Source organism: Prunus persica, chromosome G1 (genome assembly GCF_000346465.2).
Source record: "Prunus persica cultivar Lovell chromosome G1, Prunus_persica_NCBIv2, whole genome shotgun sequence".
Taxonomy (NCBI): Eukaryota; Viridiplantae; Streptophyta; class Magnoliopsida; order Rosales; family Rosaceae; genus Prunus; species Prunus persica.
The window spans coordinates 1,958,524-1,976,716 of record NC_034009.1 but is presented as its reverse complement, the minus strand read 5'-3'; the positions used below and the strand labels follow the sequence as shown (position 1 = coordinate 1,976,716).

At 38.2% G+C, this 18,193-nt stretch overlaps 2 protein-coding genes across 2 annotated transcripts; one reads left to right on the top strand and one right to left on the bottom strand.

Annotated features, from left to right (window-relative positions):
• On the top strand, positions 5,099–8,288 carry LOC18791032 (PRA1 family protein D). The gene is made up of 2 exons (XM_007223503.2): positions 5,099–5,799; positions 7,960–8,288. Exon 1 carries the CDS (start codon positions 5,231–5,233, stop codon positions 5,765–5,767), a length of 537 nt encoding a protein of 178 aa, XP_007223565.1. The 5' UTR covers positions 5,099–5,230; the 3' UTR covers positions 5,768–5,799; positions 7,960–8,288.
• Positions 8,372–13,779, bottom strand: LOC18791651 (E3 ubiquitin protein ligase DRIP2). Its single transcript, XM_007224565.2, has 7 exons — positions 13,104–13,779; positions 12,297–12,396; positions 10,866–11,316; positions 10,277–10,716; positions 10,128–10,178; positions 9,180–9,252; positions 8,372–9,053 (listed from the first exon to the last, which is right to left on the bottom strand). Exons 1-7 carry the CDS (start codon positions 13,225–13,227, stop codon positions 8,880–8,882), a joined length of 1,413 nt encoding a protein of 470 aa, XP_007224627.2. The 5' UTR covers positions 13,228–13,779; the 3' UTR covers positions 8,372–8,879.

The following is an 18,193-nucleotide window of genomic DNA, read 5'->3' as shown; positions in this document are numbered from 1 at the left end:
TTGTCACAAAACAGGTTGGCTGGTTGTGGGTGTTTCACTCCTAGATCTTTCAGAATATTCTTCAGCCATATGATTTCACAACATGTGGTGGCCATAGAACGGTATTCAGCCTCTGCACTAGAACGGGATATAGTTGTTTGTTTCTTAGTTTTCCAGGAAATAGGTGCTTGACCAAGCAAAACACAGTACCCCGTTATCGACCTTCTAGTATCTCTACATCTAGCCCAATCGGCATCACAAAATGCTTGTAATTGTAATGAACCCGTGGAAGGGAGAAAAATTCCTTGTCCAGGTGCTTGTTTAATGTACTTGAGGACCTTGTGTGCAGCCTCAAGATGTGGTTGCCGAGGTTTCTCCATGAATTGACTTAGCATGTGGACAGCATAAGCCAAGTCAGGCCTTGTTATTGTCAAGTATATTAACCTGCCCACAAGCCTTCTATATGATGAAGGATCATTCAACACCTTTCCTTCCATTTGTGTGAGAGACAAATTTTGATCCACAGGAAACCGTGAAGGCTTAACTCCTAGAAACCCAGCATCATCCAATATTTCTAGTGCATATTTTCGTTGACATAGGGTAATTCCACGCTTTGATCGTGCAACTTCTATGCCCAAGAAATATTTGAGTTGCCCCAAGTCTTTCAATTTGAAATGGTGAGATAGAAATTGCTTGGTTTCTTCAATTTCATGCAGATTATTCCCTGCTAGTATCACATCATCAACATAGACTAGTAAAGCAATGAAGTTACCATGACGACTTCGGACGAATAATGAATAGTCGGACCATGATTGATGAAATCCAGCAGCCTTGAGAGCATTGGACAACTTGATGAACCATTGTCTCGAAGCTTGCTTTAAACCGTAGAGGGATTTATTTAATTTGCATACTCGAGTCTCCCCCTTTCGTCCGAAACCAGGGGGCAAGGTCATGTATACATCCTCTTCGAGATCACCATTTAAAAAGGCATTGTTCACATCCAGTTGATGGAGGTGCCAACCTTGCACAACAGCCACGCTAAGGAGCACGCGAACTGTGGTTAACTTAGCCACCGGAGCAAAAGTTTCACGGTAATCAACACCTTCAATTTGACTGTAACCTTTTGCAACGAGGCGTGCTTTGTACCGTTCAAGAGTGCCATCAGGTTTGAGCTTAATTTTGTAAACCCATTTACAGCCAATGGGACGTTTATGCAACGGCAAAGGCACGAGGGTCCATGTATGATTGGCCTGAAGGGCAGCAATTTCATGCTGCATGGCAGCACACCAGTTTGGATCTCGGACAGCCTGCGAGAAACTAGTGGGTTCCTTAAGGAGGGTGAGATTAGCGGTATAGGCTTTATGGTGGGGTGAGAGACGATCATAAGATAAATAAGTGGAGAGAGGATGGGAAGTACCTGACGAAGACTGAACCACGTTCGTAGAAGATGTGGGAGCAGACCGGGACGGGAGAGAGACCTCGATATGAAAATCCTGCAAAAAAGAAGAGGGTTTGGTAGGTCGTGTTCCACGTCGGGATGGGGTTGGCAGGACGGTTGGCGAAACGGGTGGTAGGCTTAGGGGTGTAGGGTCCGGAGACGAAGGAGGCACAGGGATGGATGTGAGTGCCGAAGAGGGGGAAGGTGAAGGTAGGGAAGCGATAGGGGAAATTGGAGAGGAAGGTGCAGGGGGATCGTGTGACATAGGAGATGTGGCAGGAAAAGAGTCCAGATCAAAGTACGACAGGGAGGCGGGTGGATTGGGGGATTGGTTATGAGCAGCGGAAATATCGGAGTGATAAGGGAATTGGTCTTCAAAAAAAATCACGTCCCGTGAGACAAACACTTTGTGGAGTTGGAGATCAAATAAGCGATAGCCCTTTGTACCATATGGGTAGCCAAGGAAGACACAACGACGGGCACGGGGATCAAATTTTGAAGGTTTGTGTGCGTGAGTGGAAGCAAAACACAAACAGCCAAAGACTCGTAAATGTGAGTAATTGGGTGCTTTGTGGAACAATTGTTCATAAGGTGTTTTCCCGTGAAGAAGGGGTGTGGGTGTGCGATTAATAAGATAGGCTGAAGCAAGGATGGCGTCCCCCTAAAAACATTTTGGCATGTTGGCTTGAAAGAGTAGAGCTCGGGCAACATTGAGTAAATGGCGATGCTTACGTTCAGCAACACCATTTTGTTGTGGTGTGTGAACGCAGCTAGTTTGATGGATGATACCTTGTGTGGCATAAAAACTGGCAAGGTTAAATTCGGGACCATTATCGCTTCGAATCATTTTGACTTTGGTGTCGAATTGAGTTTCGACCAAATGGATGAATTGTACAAGGAGCTGTTGTGTGTCAGATTTGTGTTTCATCAAATAAATCCATGTGCTCCTACTGTAATCATCAACGATAGTAAGAAAATATTTTGCACCAGAAATAGAAGGGACATGATACCCCCCCCAGATATCAACATGTATCAATTCAAAACATGATTTAGTGGATATAGAACTCAATGAAAATGGTGCTCTTGTTTGTTTGGCTAATGGGCAGATGACACACTTAATAGAATCACAAGATTTATGTTGAAAACAAGGAAATAACTTGGAAACAGTTTGTGATGGATGTCCTAGACGTTGATGCCAAAGGTGATGGTTGGATGTTTGAATGGCATTGCATGTTCCTTTCTTTGGTGGATCGAGATAGTATAGTCCCTCCCGTTCAATTCCCGTCCCAATCATCTTCCCCGAGCGTAGGTCCTGTATGACACAAACTTGTTTTAGGAAGATGGTAATATAAAGGGAATCATGTGCAAGCTTGCTAATGGATATCAAATTTAATTTGAAAAATGGTACACACAAAACATTATTGAGCACAAGGTTGGGAGAGAAGACAACTTGTCCAATGTGGGTAACTGTGGCAAGGGAACCAGTGGGTAGTTCTACGGTATGGTTTGCAACAGACCTCGACGACGTGAGACAATGAGGACTGCAAACAATATGGTCCGTTGCACCACTATCCAAGATCCAAACATTTGTTATGCCATTATACATGAAGGAAAAAGCTTTACCTGAAAGTTCTTCATTATTCGAAGAATTACCAACTTGATTTGCAAAGGAGGATCTGTTTTTGCTCAACATTGCGAGCATCTGCTTGCAATCTTCTTGAGAAAAAGGAAAGTTTGGCATAAGAAAGTTTGGCATCCCGTCCTTTTTTTCGTGCACGGCAACTTGGTTACCCTTGGAAGTGGATGAGCGACTTTGTTCAGCTTCAGCAGCCGCTTTGCGTTTGCGGCAATATTCGAAGGAATGACCTTTCCACCCACAAAAGGTGCACTTGAGATGAGCACGGCAGTTTTGGGTGCTGTGATTTGTCTTGTTACATTTTCCACAGCGAAGACCACCATCCTCTAGTGCAGTTTCTCGGCCACTATTCTTCACAGCAAAAGCTGCCGCTTCAGAAGAGGGAGTATGCTTTCCACTTGAGATTTCTGCTTGTCTCTCATGGCGAAGAACAAGAGAGTAGGCCTTGTTCACTGTGGGTAAAGGCTCAAGAAGAAGGGTATTACTACGAACAGTGGAATAGGAGTCATTTAAACCCATGAGAAATTTCATTGTTTTCTGGGTTTCAACATAAGAAGTGATTTCCTTCTTTGTATCACAACTACATGCAGGGATGGAGCACAGCACGTCACGTTCGTCCCATAGGCCTTTTAATTTGGTGAAATATGAACTCACCGTCATGTTACCTTGCACACAGTCATGAATCTCGTTTTCTATGTGAAACAATTGAACGATATTCACATGAGAAAACCTTTCTTGCAAATCGAGCCACATTTGCCGTGCATCCTTGCAGTTGATAACGCTACCTGAAATTTCTTTTGACATGGATCCTAAGAGCCACGTCTTAACCAAGTTATTGCATCGATTCCATTGCTGCAATTCTTCATGTTCATCTTCATTTGGCTTCTTGACCGTCCCATCAACAAGCCCTAATTTGTTTTTGAACGTTAAGGCCATGGTCATGGATTGAACCCATGTATTATAATTGTCTTCCACCAATGGCTGTGGCACAAGTACTGCACCAGGCTGGTCCGAATAGTGGAGATAGAGTGGATGATTAGGACTCTCCCACCTTGAACGCGAAGTCATGCCTGAGGAGGTTGACTTCATGTCTGCGCTATCAACCATGGCTATGTTTGCTAGGTTGTTTTGGGTGTTTGTGTGTTTGCTTTTATTTTCCCAGATATCTATTGCTCTGATACCATGATGAGAAGCATAGAATGGGATTATAATGTTCGATATATTATTCCACAACTAGGTTTACAGCTTTATACAATGATTCAGTCAATAGTATCCTAAACTATCACCTATAACCAAGGCTTGATCAGAGACTAAATAAGGAAGCAAATAACTACAGTATCAATTTACAATATTGCCTAATTAATGGAGATATCTTCCTTAACACTGTGAGCAACGTTCATTTCTTGGCGCAAAATTTGTGGCAATATTGCAATCCCCAATTTCTTGTTTGATTTTATTTGAGTGGGGCACTTTTGTGCAGTTTCCCTCCGCGATCCGTCTGGTTTTTAGGTATTTATTCAAAAATTATCTATTGAGAAAATACTTGAATTGAAAATTATTTAAACACTCAATTAGAATATCTAAAAGTTAGGAATGAGGCCAACGTGGTCTAGCCCAATGAAAAAAAGTTTTGATTTGCAAACTAGTAACCTCATGTTTGAATTACCATTGCACTTTTGTATTGTGTGTGAAAAACCATCTTCCTTGTAAACTTAAGACCTTTTTCATTGAGTTAGACCCCAGTAACAAATGTGGTTAGAAAGCAGTTAGATCGAGAGGTTTTAGTGTAGACATATGATATCGACCTTTTTATTTATTTTTTTGAGAAATTATCAACCATTTTAATAAGTTAAAGATATAGATTTAAAACTGAGCCGTTTGTAAGAAACAATTTTTTTTCTCTTTAATACTGGGCTTTGCTTAGCCCAAATACCCATAGTTGGATTTAGATTGGGCCCTAAATTCTTGGGTTGAACCCACTGTGAGTGACCAGTCCAAACCCGTCAAAGAAAATCCGATTAATCCCAGGCGTAGGTCAACACCGTTGACGAAATGCCATTTCGCCATTAGCAGCGAGACTGAAACGAAAGAAACACAAAGCGGAAAGACCCATCTGATTTGCTCGGATTTTAGCATTCTCCCCCAAAATCGAAGGCTTTTGAAGAACCCCTTTCACAATGTCCACCGGATTGGTGTCCCAGGTGAAGGAAGTGAGCCAATCAGCGATTGCCACGCTTCGGCCATGGGGGGAGCTCCTGGAGCCGACCGCACTCAGCCTCCCCTCCAATCTCTCTGAGGTCACGACCCGACTGGCCCAGAACTTGACCCATTTCCGCTCTAACTACACCTTGGTCCTCTTGATCGTGCTCTTCCTCAGCCTCATATACCACCCGGTCTCCATCATCGTCTTCTTGATCATCTTTGCCGCGTGGCTCGTTCTCTACTTCTCACGTGACCAGCCCCTCGAGGTCTTTGGCTTTACTGTCGGAGACCGGGTTGTTATGGTTATTCTTGGGTTGGTTACGGTGTTGGCTCTGGTCTTGACCCATGTGTGGCTCAACGTCGTCGTTTCAGTGGTGATTGGGGTGGCTTTGGTTTCCTTGCACGCGGTGTTTAGGGGCACGGAGGACCTTGTTATGGATGACCAAGAATCTCCTTATGGCGCTCTGCTCTCGGATGATCAAGACCCAAGTGGGAATTATACCATTATGTGACTGTTTCCATGGTGTTCTCGAGCTTTTATGAGGTGGGTTGGTTTTGAATATTTTCTTTCCTTTCTGGGGTTTTGTTGAATTTTGGGGAAGTTTTGAACTTTTGGTGGAAATTGTTACATATGATGCATTGTGTTCTTAAGCTGGTTTAGGTTGTGTCTTCACTTTTGGAAGTGTTAGTTAATGAGAAACTGAAACTCAATTGGGTTTTTATTCGATTTTATTAATGATTTAGTCATACAATGGGTTTTGTATGATGACAAGCATTACCATTGGATTGATTGTGCTTCTAAATACTTGTTTACAACAGGGAGTTTAGAATTTTAATAGATATACTTCATTGGTATCTGTGACATTCATCTGTTTTTGTTTTTGGTACTAAATTCATTTGAGAATGTCCTTATAAAATTATTATTCGACTGTATCAAATGTCATTTGCCTCCCTGAATGCCCTGTTGCATAAAAATTGAATGTTGCTGTTATTCTAGCATAGCTGCAAATATCTTTTTTGCTAAGCATAATGTTTAGCATGATGATACCTGAAAACTTTGTACCACTGGCATATAAATCATGTAGAGAATATGTAGATGTGTTGTCGTCTTCACAGTAATCATACTGCCTTGATAGTTTTTTTGTTGTGTCAAAACAGTCGGAGCTTTGTTTGTTAAGCTGAATATATACACATATATAGACGATTTATGTTTGAATAATTGACAAACATATGATCTTTCTATCAACAATCTTTTCTGGACGAGCAAAAAGAAAAAAAAATCTTTTGAGGCAGAACTGAACCTATTTCAGGATTATGTATTTTACAGCCAAACTACCATATATAACTCTTTTTCATGTACTTAGTTCAAATCTCAGTTTGCTACATACCGCTGAAGTTCCTATATAACATGTAAACATTTTGGTGGTGCAATAGCAAGAACTCATACCAACTTGTTTGTGGCTATTACTTGGTTATACCTGTTAGTTCTAGTAACTCTAGTTTGAATTGATCAGTGCCGTACCTGACTGATGAAAAATTGCATATATTCCTATTTCCCTTTCAGTTCTGAGTTCCAAAAGAAGAGCATAAAATTACTTCTTATGAACATGACATTCTTTTTTTGCTCTCCATGTGTAAGTTGGATTATCTATTCTCTGTGCATTTGTTTCCAGTTGAACAAAATAGAATGTAGTTTTCCAAGATGGTTGTAATGAACGTTAGTATGGTTGGCATCACTTTCTGACCATATTGCTGCAAGTGCCAAATAATAGTATGGTTTGGCTTTTTCCCTTTTCAGTTGGATTGTTCAGCAATCTCTGGTATAAATTAACAGTCTCCTAAAAAGAAAGAAATGGACATGCTTTCCTATAATTTCTTGTTACGATACTTGATGTCATATGTAGAAACTAGCAGATGTTTGAAAATCTGATGCCTTTCTACAATATGAGGTTTTTTTCTTTTGAATCCTTTCGCAACTTTGAGTTGGGGAATTAGAGTTTCTTTCTCTCTCATGAAATGGATCTTGTATATTTTCTTCTCCTTTAGCGTGTCCTGGCCATTGGTCAAAGAGAGAAACGTTGCAGTACCACTGCAGTTGAGAAATGATTTGTCTATGCCATATGCTTTATGTAATATGAGCACATACATGGGACAGTGACATGAATAACTTCTTGTTAGAATATAATTATTAAAATTCTCTATCAGGACTTGGTCAGGGATTGGATTTAGCTGAGTTTTCTTTTGCATATGACTTCTTATATATATTGGATGCATACACAACTGCCCTGGGAATGTTCTGACTTGATCATTTGGTGATGCATGATTACTAGTGATTACCATGGTGAATTTGTTTCCAGACATCCATGTACAAATAGGTGTTAAGCTCCTCCTGCACATCTTTAATTGGAGAAAGAAAAAAAGTTGTTTCCTGCCATGCATCAGTAATGGTTGTTTCCTGAGTTTGATCTTATCTATGCCAGGCGAAATATTTTTCTAACTGATCCCATTAGATGATTCCTGCCGTACGGTTTTAATGTTTGATTTTTAGGATGACCCTAGAAAATACAGCCTCGAGCGTGGAATTATAAGAAATTTGTTATCTTCTTGTTTTTATTTGTTAGTTGAAAGTAAGAAGACTATTTCAAGGATTGATTTCCATGAATTGGCGATTGGGTTAATGCTTTTTTGCTTGTTTACATTGCAGACAGTAGCATTTCTTCGTTCTTCAGTCAGGTACCTAAATTACAGCCTCCCGGGGGGTATGCCTCTAACCAACACATCCACTTCGCTCCAAGCTCCATTGTAATTGTTGTTCAGCTTTTCTTCTTGGTTCAAATAATGTTTTTTAGGGCTTTTAACAGAGAAACTTGTATATACCATTGTTTTCTCATGGTAAATGTGGAGCAAACGGGGAAATGGGTAAGAAATGGGTCACTGTGTCAGTTCATGCCATTTTGGAATACATTGGAACCTTGCAAATTGTAAAACTGCAGTTTTTGTAGTAATCATGCATGCAGTGCTAATTCATTTTCATCAGTGATTGTGAGCCGTCAGATACTGAAGCAAAATTGAGCCACTTATCAGTTTCTGTCCATGGGATGAGGCTGCCCAATCGTAACATTCATGGAAAATTCACGTTTCCTTTCCCATGCCCCACAATCGCATTATGGCACTGATTCAAAGTAGAATTGAGGTTCCAATTAAGGGTTGAGAGGAAGTCATACCATTCTTTTGATTTTGAAATTGTCAGAAAGGAATTTAACCAATGTTTTATATTTAATCGGATTAACAAAACTGAAAAGCTCCAAGAATTTATTGGTTTTGTGTTTCATTTTGTTATATTTATAACTTAAACTAGCATCTCTTTTCAAAATCTGTGGTTTTGCTGTGAGAAAATTCTACAAAACGAGAAAACCTGCTAGAGTATGAACTATTTAGTACCGGGTACATCACACTGCATGCAAAGCAGTATATGCATATAATGCGTGCAGGGATGAAAAGGAAAAACAAATGAAATGTTCAGTGCAGATGCATGCTGAGAACAAACAGTGAAGGTAGCTGAGACTGCCTCGACTGCGGTCCCTTTTAACGGGAATTGCGACTATAAGGACAGCCAAAACAGGTCTACCGGAGTTGCATTTTTCGACCGTACATGAGGGCCATCACATATTCCTTTGCTGAGCTTCCTGGGGAGGTCTGTATTATTTGTGATGCTGGTGTTGTCCGTAACCACAAGTCCACCAAGTTCTGCAGCTGCAATGTAGGAATTACCGGCTTACCTAGCAATGAGATCTCCACCTGTTGTATTAAGCATCAAATGATTTATTTCAAGTCCGGCCAACTTACAAGGCATATTGATGGGTACAATGGAAAAATGAAATGGGAAAGAATTGATATATATAAAAGGGACATAGATGATGTTACCTCATCCTCGCTAGTAAGCTCCAGCTTTTTTACCAGATACTTTTTTATGAAAGAAACAGGTAAATTGCCATCCCTGTGGAATTTGGAAAAACAAAATCAAAATTAATGTCTGTGCTTCCAAGAAACTAAAATTAGTAATTACACTAAGCATTGCCAGACAATTTTAAGAGATCATTTTAAAAAGTTATCATCACTTGACAGTGTCTCATTTTGAATAAATGGCAAGGCAACAATAGGCAAGCGAAAACCAGCACATACACTGACCATACAGAAAAAGAACAAACTTCTATTTTAACCCATGAACTTAAATGTAGCACAACCTCTGCATAATCTACAATGTAACTTTTATGAAAACATAAGGAATGTAGCACAATTTTTCATTTTCAGTATTGAAGGGCTTACTAAGAAGAATGAAAGAAACACTGCTCCCAGTAAAAAAAAAATTGCAATAATAAACGAACGACAGAGGCGGTATAGTGTTGTACAACAATTAAAAATGGAATAAAAGGTTCTTTTTAGCTTCTGAAAATATGTGGCATCTGTGTCAAAACCAAAAAATTTCCCAAATACTATCAGTTATTGCAATAACAAAAGGGAACAGTAGAAAAAAAAATTTCCTTTTTTTGTGATACCAGAGCAGCAATTTAAAGGTTATGAGAAGTTGATAGAAACCTTGTTAAATGAGCAAGCATGTTATAGACATGTTAATCAAGTCAGTGTGAACTATTAAATACTGAGACAAGAATACCCTGGACATGGTGCAGACTTAAAATCTAGTCGTTTATAAGATATGATCTGTGTCTATTAACTTCCACCAAGACTGAAAGATCCTTGGTGCTGGGAAACATGACATTGAACTGTGTGATTTCATTTCCAAAACCAAAATGGGCAGGAACAAACAAAAAAGCATATAACAATATAGAAGAGCATGAGGTTAATGAAACTTACTTGACTCTCAAGTAGCATGAGGGTATCTGTGGCAAGGGCGCATAGCCGTCCCTGCAACCATGAATTACAAAATTGTAAAACCAATATATGAAGAGGGAAAAAATAACAATCAAGTTCAGTTCTGTTATGCCAAGGGAAAAAAATCTCACTGGTGATTGGAAGCAATTAACGAGAACCAAATTGGCCTAAATCTTCTTTCACATTTATTATTTGCATCAATGACATACTGTGCTGAAATATTTAGTCCCTGGGATGCAGCTGGTTTTCTTTTTCGACCACGTTGTGCTTTCCTAAATGTCACTGAACCTGATGGTGCAGGATTTGATTCATTTTCATTGCCATGGACTTTGGATATGTTATCATGTTCCGGAATGGCCTTAATCTCACGTGTTTCTTTGTTGAGGTTATCAGGCAACACTGATTCGGCAGCAGGAAGTTGCACAGGAAGCTTGTCAGCACTTGTATTGCTTGCAGCTTCCACCCGGCGGTTTAATGGTTTCCACAAATTAGCTTTCCCATCCCCTGGTTGAGCATTGTCCTCCACACCCTTGTTAACCATGTGTTGCTTGGATGATCCTTCAATAGAATTCTGCATCAAAATGATGATTCAACATGTTTTAAAAAATAAAATGAAGAAGTAAATGCTAAATCAATTTTTTTTCCTTTTCTTGCAAAATAGTTATTACTGTAATATCAAAATAATAAGCACAGATAAACCAAAGCTTAACCCTCTTTCACCTGTCTGGTGTATACTGCATCTTTCTTTGGAGTCCCTGATGAGTTAAGTCTCTCCAGGAAATCTTCCTCTTTCTTCTCAGGCTCCCGAATGGAAAGAGACTCTTGTAGAGTAAAACTCCTTCTTGTAGGATACCTTCTTCTTCCACTCATATCAGAGCTGGACGATACTTGAGGTGTACTTATTACCAATGAAGACAGATACCTCTCCTTTCTTTTAGCTGGAAATGTTACTGAGGACACAGAAGGTGCCTTAACCTGTTCTCTTTCAGAAGGAAAGAGCTTTGGCGTTATATCTTGCATATTGCGGTCTGCAGGTGCCTTAAACTCTTTTGTTTCAGAAGGGACGGTCTTTTCCTTTATATCTTGCACATTGAGGTCTGCAGCTGCGTTGACCTTTTTTCTGTCAGAAGGGAAGAGCTTGGCCCTTATATCTTCCCAATTGTTGTCGGCCCTGTAGACAAGAAGAAGAAAAAAAACATAAAACAAGCATGGATCTCTGCTCTAGTCATATTATCAATTCTCAAAATTGTGTCTCTCTCAAGTGGATAAGATATAGATTGAGCCACAAGAATAATCAACGATATCTTGCAGTAAATACACAGGCTCACATTTGATCAAGATTCAAAGATTGCTGATATTTACAATTGCTAGTGTATGTTAGGCCATCAAGAAATTTCAATGGAAGAGAAATGAAATTTTCCGAAGACAACTATATATTTGGTCACCAGTTGAGGTAACAATGGAAAATGGAACAAGTAAGAAACATCCACACATTAGGAAAATGTAATGTAAAGTCACTAAAATGGGCTACTGCTAGTTCAGAACTCATATTTCTCATATGCAAAGTATTAACATCTTCTTATCAAGTAAAATTTATCTCATGGAAGATTGAGAAAGATCCCCTGCTACAACTGACAAAGAAAAAAAAGGGTCCCCAGCAACTTAGTCGAATCTTTGCAACAAATCGTTGCATGAACCAATAATCTTATTATTATCATTTGAGTTTTGGTCATAAGATGCATAACAGGATTTGATTACTAAAAGAAAAGAAAACTATCCGTTGCATGTGTTCTTTGTTGACATGGTCAACTAGACCAGATTTTTGACACAATTTCCTTCCTAACACATTAGATGGTCTCAAAAATGGTTCTACACTCATCAGTTAAACTCTGCAAAAATTTTGAAATTTATCTGGTGTCGAATAGAGACTGGAATAACAGGTAAGTGGCTACTAGACTAGTAGTTTCCCTTTAAGTAACTTCAGCTTGCAGGGCCTTTGCTACTAATTGAGCAGTTTGTACATCAAATAAAAGGTTTGTATAGTCCAGATTAAAATCTAATCATTTTCTAGAATAGCATATAGTTAGTTCATGCATTCTGTGAGTAGCCAATGTTTAAACATTTATAAACATAGATTAGATAATCAAATACCTGAGTTTTTCCAGTGGTGAAACCCCTAAATCAGCCTTGCATTTTGGACAGTAATCCACCTCTTCATCTATTATCTTCTTATATATGCACTTCCTGCAAACTGTTCTCAAAACCGAAATAAACGAGTCATATTGATTCACAGAACGAAAATTAACATGCAGCTCATTTGATCTGCATTCCATGTAAGAATGGGGCACATAAAACATTTAATGCAGATCACATCCAAATACTTGAGTCAAAATTAGAAAGTAACCAACAGGTTGTGAGACTGGGGCACATAAAACATTTAACGCAGATCACATCCATATACTTGAGTCAAAATTAGAAAGAAACCAACAGATTAGAGGAGGAATGAGTAAAAAAACATGGAGAATTAAGTAAAATTTCTGACAATCAAAGCCCTTAAAAGGAGAAACAAACATTGGAGGCATGTATGCTACCTACATGAACTTGCCAAGTCCTTTAAGAATGCGGGTAAATCTTTAAAGTCCTATTCACAATTACAGTCCCGCAAAGCATTGTGGCTCTGCAGTTCTTCCATATTACCTAATAATAATATCAACATGTATATGACTCACAATGATTCAAAAATAGCTTTTTCTTAAAGCAAAATCAAACCTATAAACCCGGAGCCATTGTGCCAACAAGATCACAATTTTCCAGGATTTTCTAGGAAAGTTAATGACTTATGTACCAAAAGAACCCATGTCAAGAAAAGGAACACAACACAAGAAATCAGATCCAAAAAGACATAAAATCGTATCAACATGAAAAGCAAAACACAGAGTGAAAGAGAGAGGTACTGACAGGTATGAAGGCATTCGGATATGGTTGTGGCCTCGCTGAAGAGTTTATTGCAGAGTGGACATGTCATGCAAGCTTCGAGTTTTGCTCTCTCTCTCTTCACCACCTGGCTACTCATCATTGGCATTGGACACTGACACAGAGCAGAGAGAGAGAGAAGAGAGAGAGACTCAAAACAACATACAGAGACAGAGTTGTATTCTTTTATTTTTATAATTCACGTACCAACAACAACATCATCACATGGTGCATGTCACCTTCAATATTCTGGACGAGAAATTAAACATCTAGAATTGAATCACCAAGAAATCGAGCATCCAAACAAAACCCGATACGGGGTTTCTGATTCTATGCCTTGATGATAGCTATTGGGTCGTGTTTGGTGGGCGAGAAAAAACAGAGAAAAAAAAACAGAGGGAGGGAAGGGGAGAGTGTGTTTGTTGTGTGGAGGGAGGGTGGGATTTGGAGGTATTCGAAGTGAAAAGGGTCTTGTTCGATTTGGACAATGGACAATGGGATTGGTGTTGAATTGATGATCTGTTCGAGGCTCAATAGCTAAAATCTCACCTCCAAAAACATAAAAACAAATCCACAACACAAACGGACGCATGAAAAAGAAAACTACAACCATGTGTATTGTTGTTACGAACGCTAACTAGTTCAAAGAAACAGACACATATAGGCATTGTGTTAAGAGACGCCCATGGTGTTTAGGGGGTTAAACTGCACCTTCCCTCCGCCCACAAGTTTTTCTTCTTCTTCTTTTTGGTGTGGTTTTTGGGGTGTGCGTGTGTCTACGTAAAGGGTTTATTTTAAATTCAAATTAATTCTTATCCAAACCAAAAATCCAAAAAGGGGTTGTATTTTTCTTTTTTGTTGGGTAAGTTTGCACTTTAAACCCTTTTTAAGTTTTCCCCTTTTTTCTTGTATTTTTCTCTTTTGCTATGGGATTTTCGGCGCACGTTAGCGAGGGCCACGTGGAAATCATGTGTTAGTGCTGTGGATTTTTTGGCATGCCCTAAAAATATGTTTGTGTTTTCATGTAGACTTGAAGAAGAGGAAAAACACTTCATGTTAATAATCTAAATTAGTCTCATTTTATAAATAAAAAATAAAGAGAATAATACTCATGCATTGTGGATGTGGATGTGTATGTGTATGTGTTAGTTGAAATTGGATAAGAGAGAGTCAAAGACTCAAAGTTTTGTGTGAACCTTGACAATCACGACCGACCTTGTCTTTAATGCAAAGCACTTTCTTATTCATTAGTGGATTGGAATTGCATGAGGCAATTATATAAGACAAAACAAAAATAATCAAGTAGCTGCGTGTGAGACGATGAATGAGTGAGATTCTTTGGGAAAAAAGAAAAATAAATTCTGCATTCTTAAATTCACCACCAAAGAACACACCAATCCAATCCAACTTACAAAATCTATGTCCAGAAACTGCTCTTCATGACAAAAATGCTAGGAAAGGATGATTTGTTATTTCATAACTCAAACAAATGACAGAAACAACATATAAGAGTATGGAAGTGTGATTTGTGTATAAGATTGTGGGAGAGAATAATGGAAGTAGAGTTTTTTTTTAGTACAAGTAATCGTTTAAACTACAGGGAGGGGGAGTTTCTTGTATACACAATACCATAGTGCCATGAGAGTTTGAATATGAGACTACTAATCCGCAAGTCAATGTCATTTTTCAGTGGGTTAGACCCTGTTGATAGTAGAGTTTTAAGAGAGGTAGAGTATGTTTGGAGTGGATACAAAGAGTATGTTTTACACTTTTCTTTTTCTCACTTTTGTCCTCCTTGGTAAGTTTGTTATTTTTGCAAGTAGAAGCATTCGTCATACCTTCTACTTGGCCATGCGGGAATTGCAAATTGAGGTTCAATATAATTATAAAAGAATAAGGAAAAGTGAGAGGAGCAAAGTGATATTATTTGGTTCCAATTAGGTCAATTTCATAGCAGGAGGATGAACAAAGGGGAGACAAGAAAAGGAGGGCTTTACAGACTGACGGATGGTTAAAATGAAAAGTAAAGAGGGTAACTTTGGTGTTTACCTAATCATGCATTTTGTGCCGTTCGATTAGCTACTTATTTACCTCATTAGAAAAATGGAAAAAGAGACAAATTGATTAGGAGGCAAAACTGGGACGGCAAAACTGGGACGGTTATAAATTGTAAATGTAGCCAAGCCATGCAAGCGTTTTGGTTATATGCAGACAGTTGTGCCTCCAAGTGGCAGCTCAGTGAGTCATATTTGTCTGCCTCTGGTTTAAAGCTGAGGACCTGATGACCTCACCTCACCAACCATGAAGAAAGAACAATTTCTGTGTGTTGGATTATTTGTATATTTTTATTTTTATTTTCGAAAAAGAAGAATTATGTGATACCAAAACAAAAATTTAGGGCTGATACAAAAAGCAAAAAGGTTTTATTTTTTTTTTATTTTTAATAGGATTAGGTGCAATGATCCAACAATTGGGTATGAAACTATGCTTATCTTTCTCTAATCTGACTAACAATAAGGGAGTATAATCAATGGAGATTTTGTAGTAACATCAAATTTGTTTAGTGTTTATATCGATGAGGAAAATTTTTGTTGTGCACATCAATTACATCAACGGAATTCAAAAAAACAATTTCTCAGCAGAAAAGAAAAAAGCAAGAAGAGAAATGTGTTATTCTTGAAATCTCTTGTTTTCCTTATCAGAAATCATCTTTGCAACCAAATAATATAATGCAGACCTTGAATGCGAAAGTTAACAAGAAAGGGATCATGGAGGACATGCACATCTAATTCTCATGATCTTCCCCCATCTCTGCTTAATTTCTTACACTTGACACATACCTACAAACATGAGGAGGAATAGAATACCTGAATTTGAATCGATTTCTTTCTCGTCTTTCTTCTGTCTTCACATCTTCATACGATCTACACCCCTCCTATCGCTCTCCTTTCAGTCGCTTTCCTTTCAGGATTTTCTTTCTTGTGGTCCGGCCAATGTATATAAGCGCTTTTTTGACTCTGGCTAAGTGCTACATTCAGTGACACTACGTTTGACTGCTTTAGTAACTAATAAAGATAGTAATTAAACAATGGCAATACCTCTTGTTTTTAGTCGATTTTGTCAACTAACTCTTGTCAATCAACTACGTAGATTTTGTACACGTTATAACTTAAATGAAAAAGAGTGGCGTTATTACTGAAAGAACATCATTCACTAGTCGTTTTGGTGTGTTGATCTTGTACTTGTGTCTATAATGACTTGTTTTGGCCTATGACAATTTCTTCTAGTGGCATCTAGTCTTCATCCTATTGGATGAGGTCTTTCCGTTCAAATTTCATGGCCGATAGTTGTTAAAAGAAAAAAAGATCAATCATGTTATGAAGTAACATGTTTATTTACTTGGAATGTGGGAAGTCATGAATCTAGGAGAAAAGGAATTAGAATTGAAATTGGATGAACTACTCCAATACTCATCACAACTCATTCCCTGTAATTAAACATGTCATAAAAGTTAAGCATTTGGTTTTCAATTTTGGTATTTATCAAAGAGTGCTGCTAAATGAACCCTAAAATTAACTGAGTACACCTTATGATCTAAGTACACTCTAATATTTAAATTAAAATGTAAAATTAATTAAGTACACCATATTTAACTACCAAAAATACTCATAGTACACCCTCTTTAATTTTTAATCTTTTCAAGTATTTAAAATAAAAAATTACAGTAAAATAATAATTTAACAAAAAACTCTCTCTCTCTCTCCTGCTTCTTCTTCTTTTTTCTCTCTCCCATGTGGTACCACCACCACCTGGAATTGCAGTTCTCCACCACGACAACCATGGGTTTTTTAGAAACATCTGAAGTGGGATTGGGATTAGATTGTTGCATTTGAGAATTGGGTTTTAATGAGTTGCCATTGGAGTTGAAGGAGAAATGGTGACTAGGGCTGTTGAGGGGGAGGGGTGGGGTAGAGAATAGGGTCTCAAGGGAGTTGAGATCTGCTGTCCCCAGATTCCCTATCTCCTCCTGTCCTTTATCTAAAATTTTGACACGTCTCTCCACCTTTAACAATACACAAACACTGTTAATTTGTATAGAAAATAATGTAAAATATCAATAGAAAATAATGTAAAATATCAATAGACATTTTGAACGCATCTTCTCCCTCAGCCATGGCAGTCACAGACTCTCCTAGCCTCCAACCTCGCAGTGGAAGTAAAATATGTCACCCATCTCTCCTACCTTCAACCTCGCAGTGGAGAACTCTTTGGGTGTGGGTTTCCAATATTTCAACATGAACTGGTTTGTGTTATTGATTGTTTAAGTTTTATGCATACAAAAATCAACTTGGATCAATACACTTCTCCTGGACTCCTCCTTGTTTGTTAAAAATTAAGTCAATTTGTTTGAAGGCATGGATTCAAAGCAATAGATACCAATATTATTTTATCTATTTTATCATTTTATATTAAAGTAAATTAGTAATTTCATAAATAGTTTAATAGTAAAGTGTACTCAATTAATTTTGGAGTTCGTTTAGCAACACTCTTATCAAACAACTCCATCCGTCTCTTTAAAACGCCTAATTACAGTTTTACCATTCTATTAAATGAGCAATTTAAATATTAAAAACTGTGTTGTGATATTTCTTTTCGCAATATTATAAGAGGTTCAACATTCATATCTCTCATCTCATTGATTAAATTTGAAGAAAAATGGTGGCGGATTGAGTGATATAGGGGTAGACGAAAATCGCCCGAAGCGAACCTGTACTAGAAGATGAATGTTCCAACAACCAGGTTCCAAGAACAAATCACTTACCACAGCATCCAAATCAAGTTGTAGTGGAGACAAAGTAGCCACAAAAATACCGGATAACAACCCCACAGTTTCATCCTATCTAATATGATACCAGAGAAGCCTTCCTCAAACTGGAGCAAAAATGTCCAAAAGGGCCAGTGCCTAACAAATCATTCAAATTATGATTTGCCAATGTGAAATGAACATAAATAGTGACTTATTATAAAGAAGAGCTTAAAGATGCAACCAGGGAAGAAGCTAATATCATAAACAC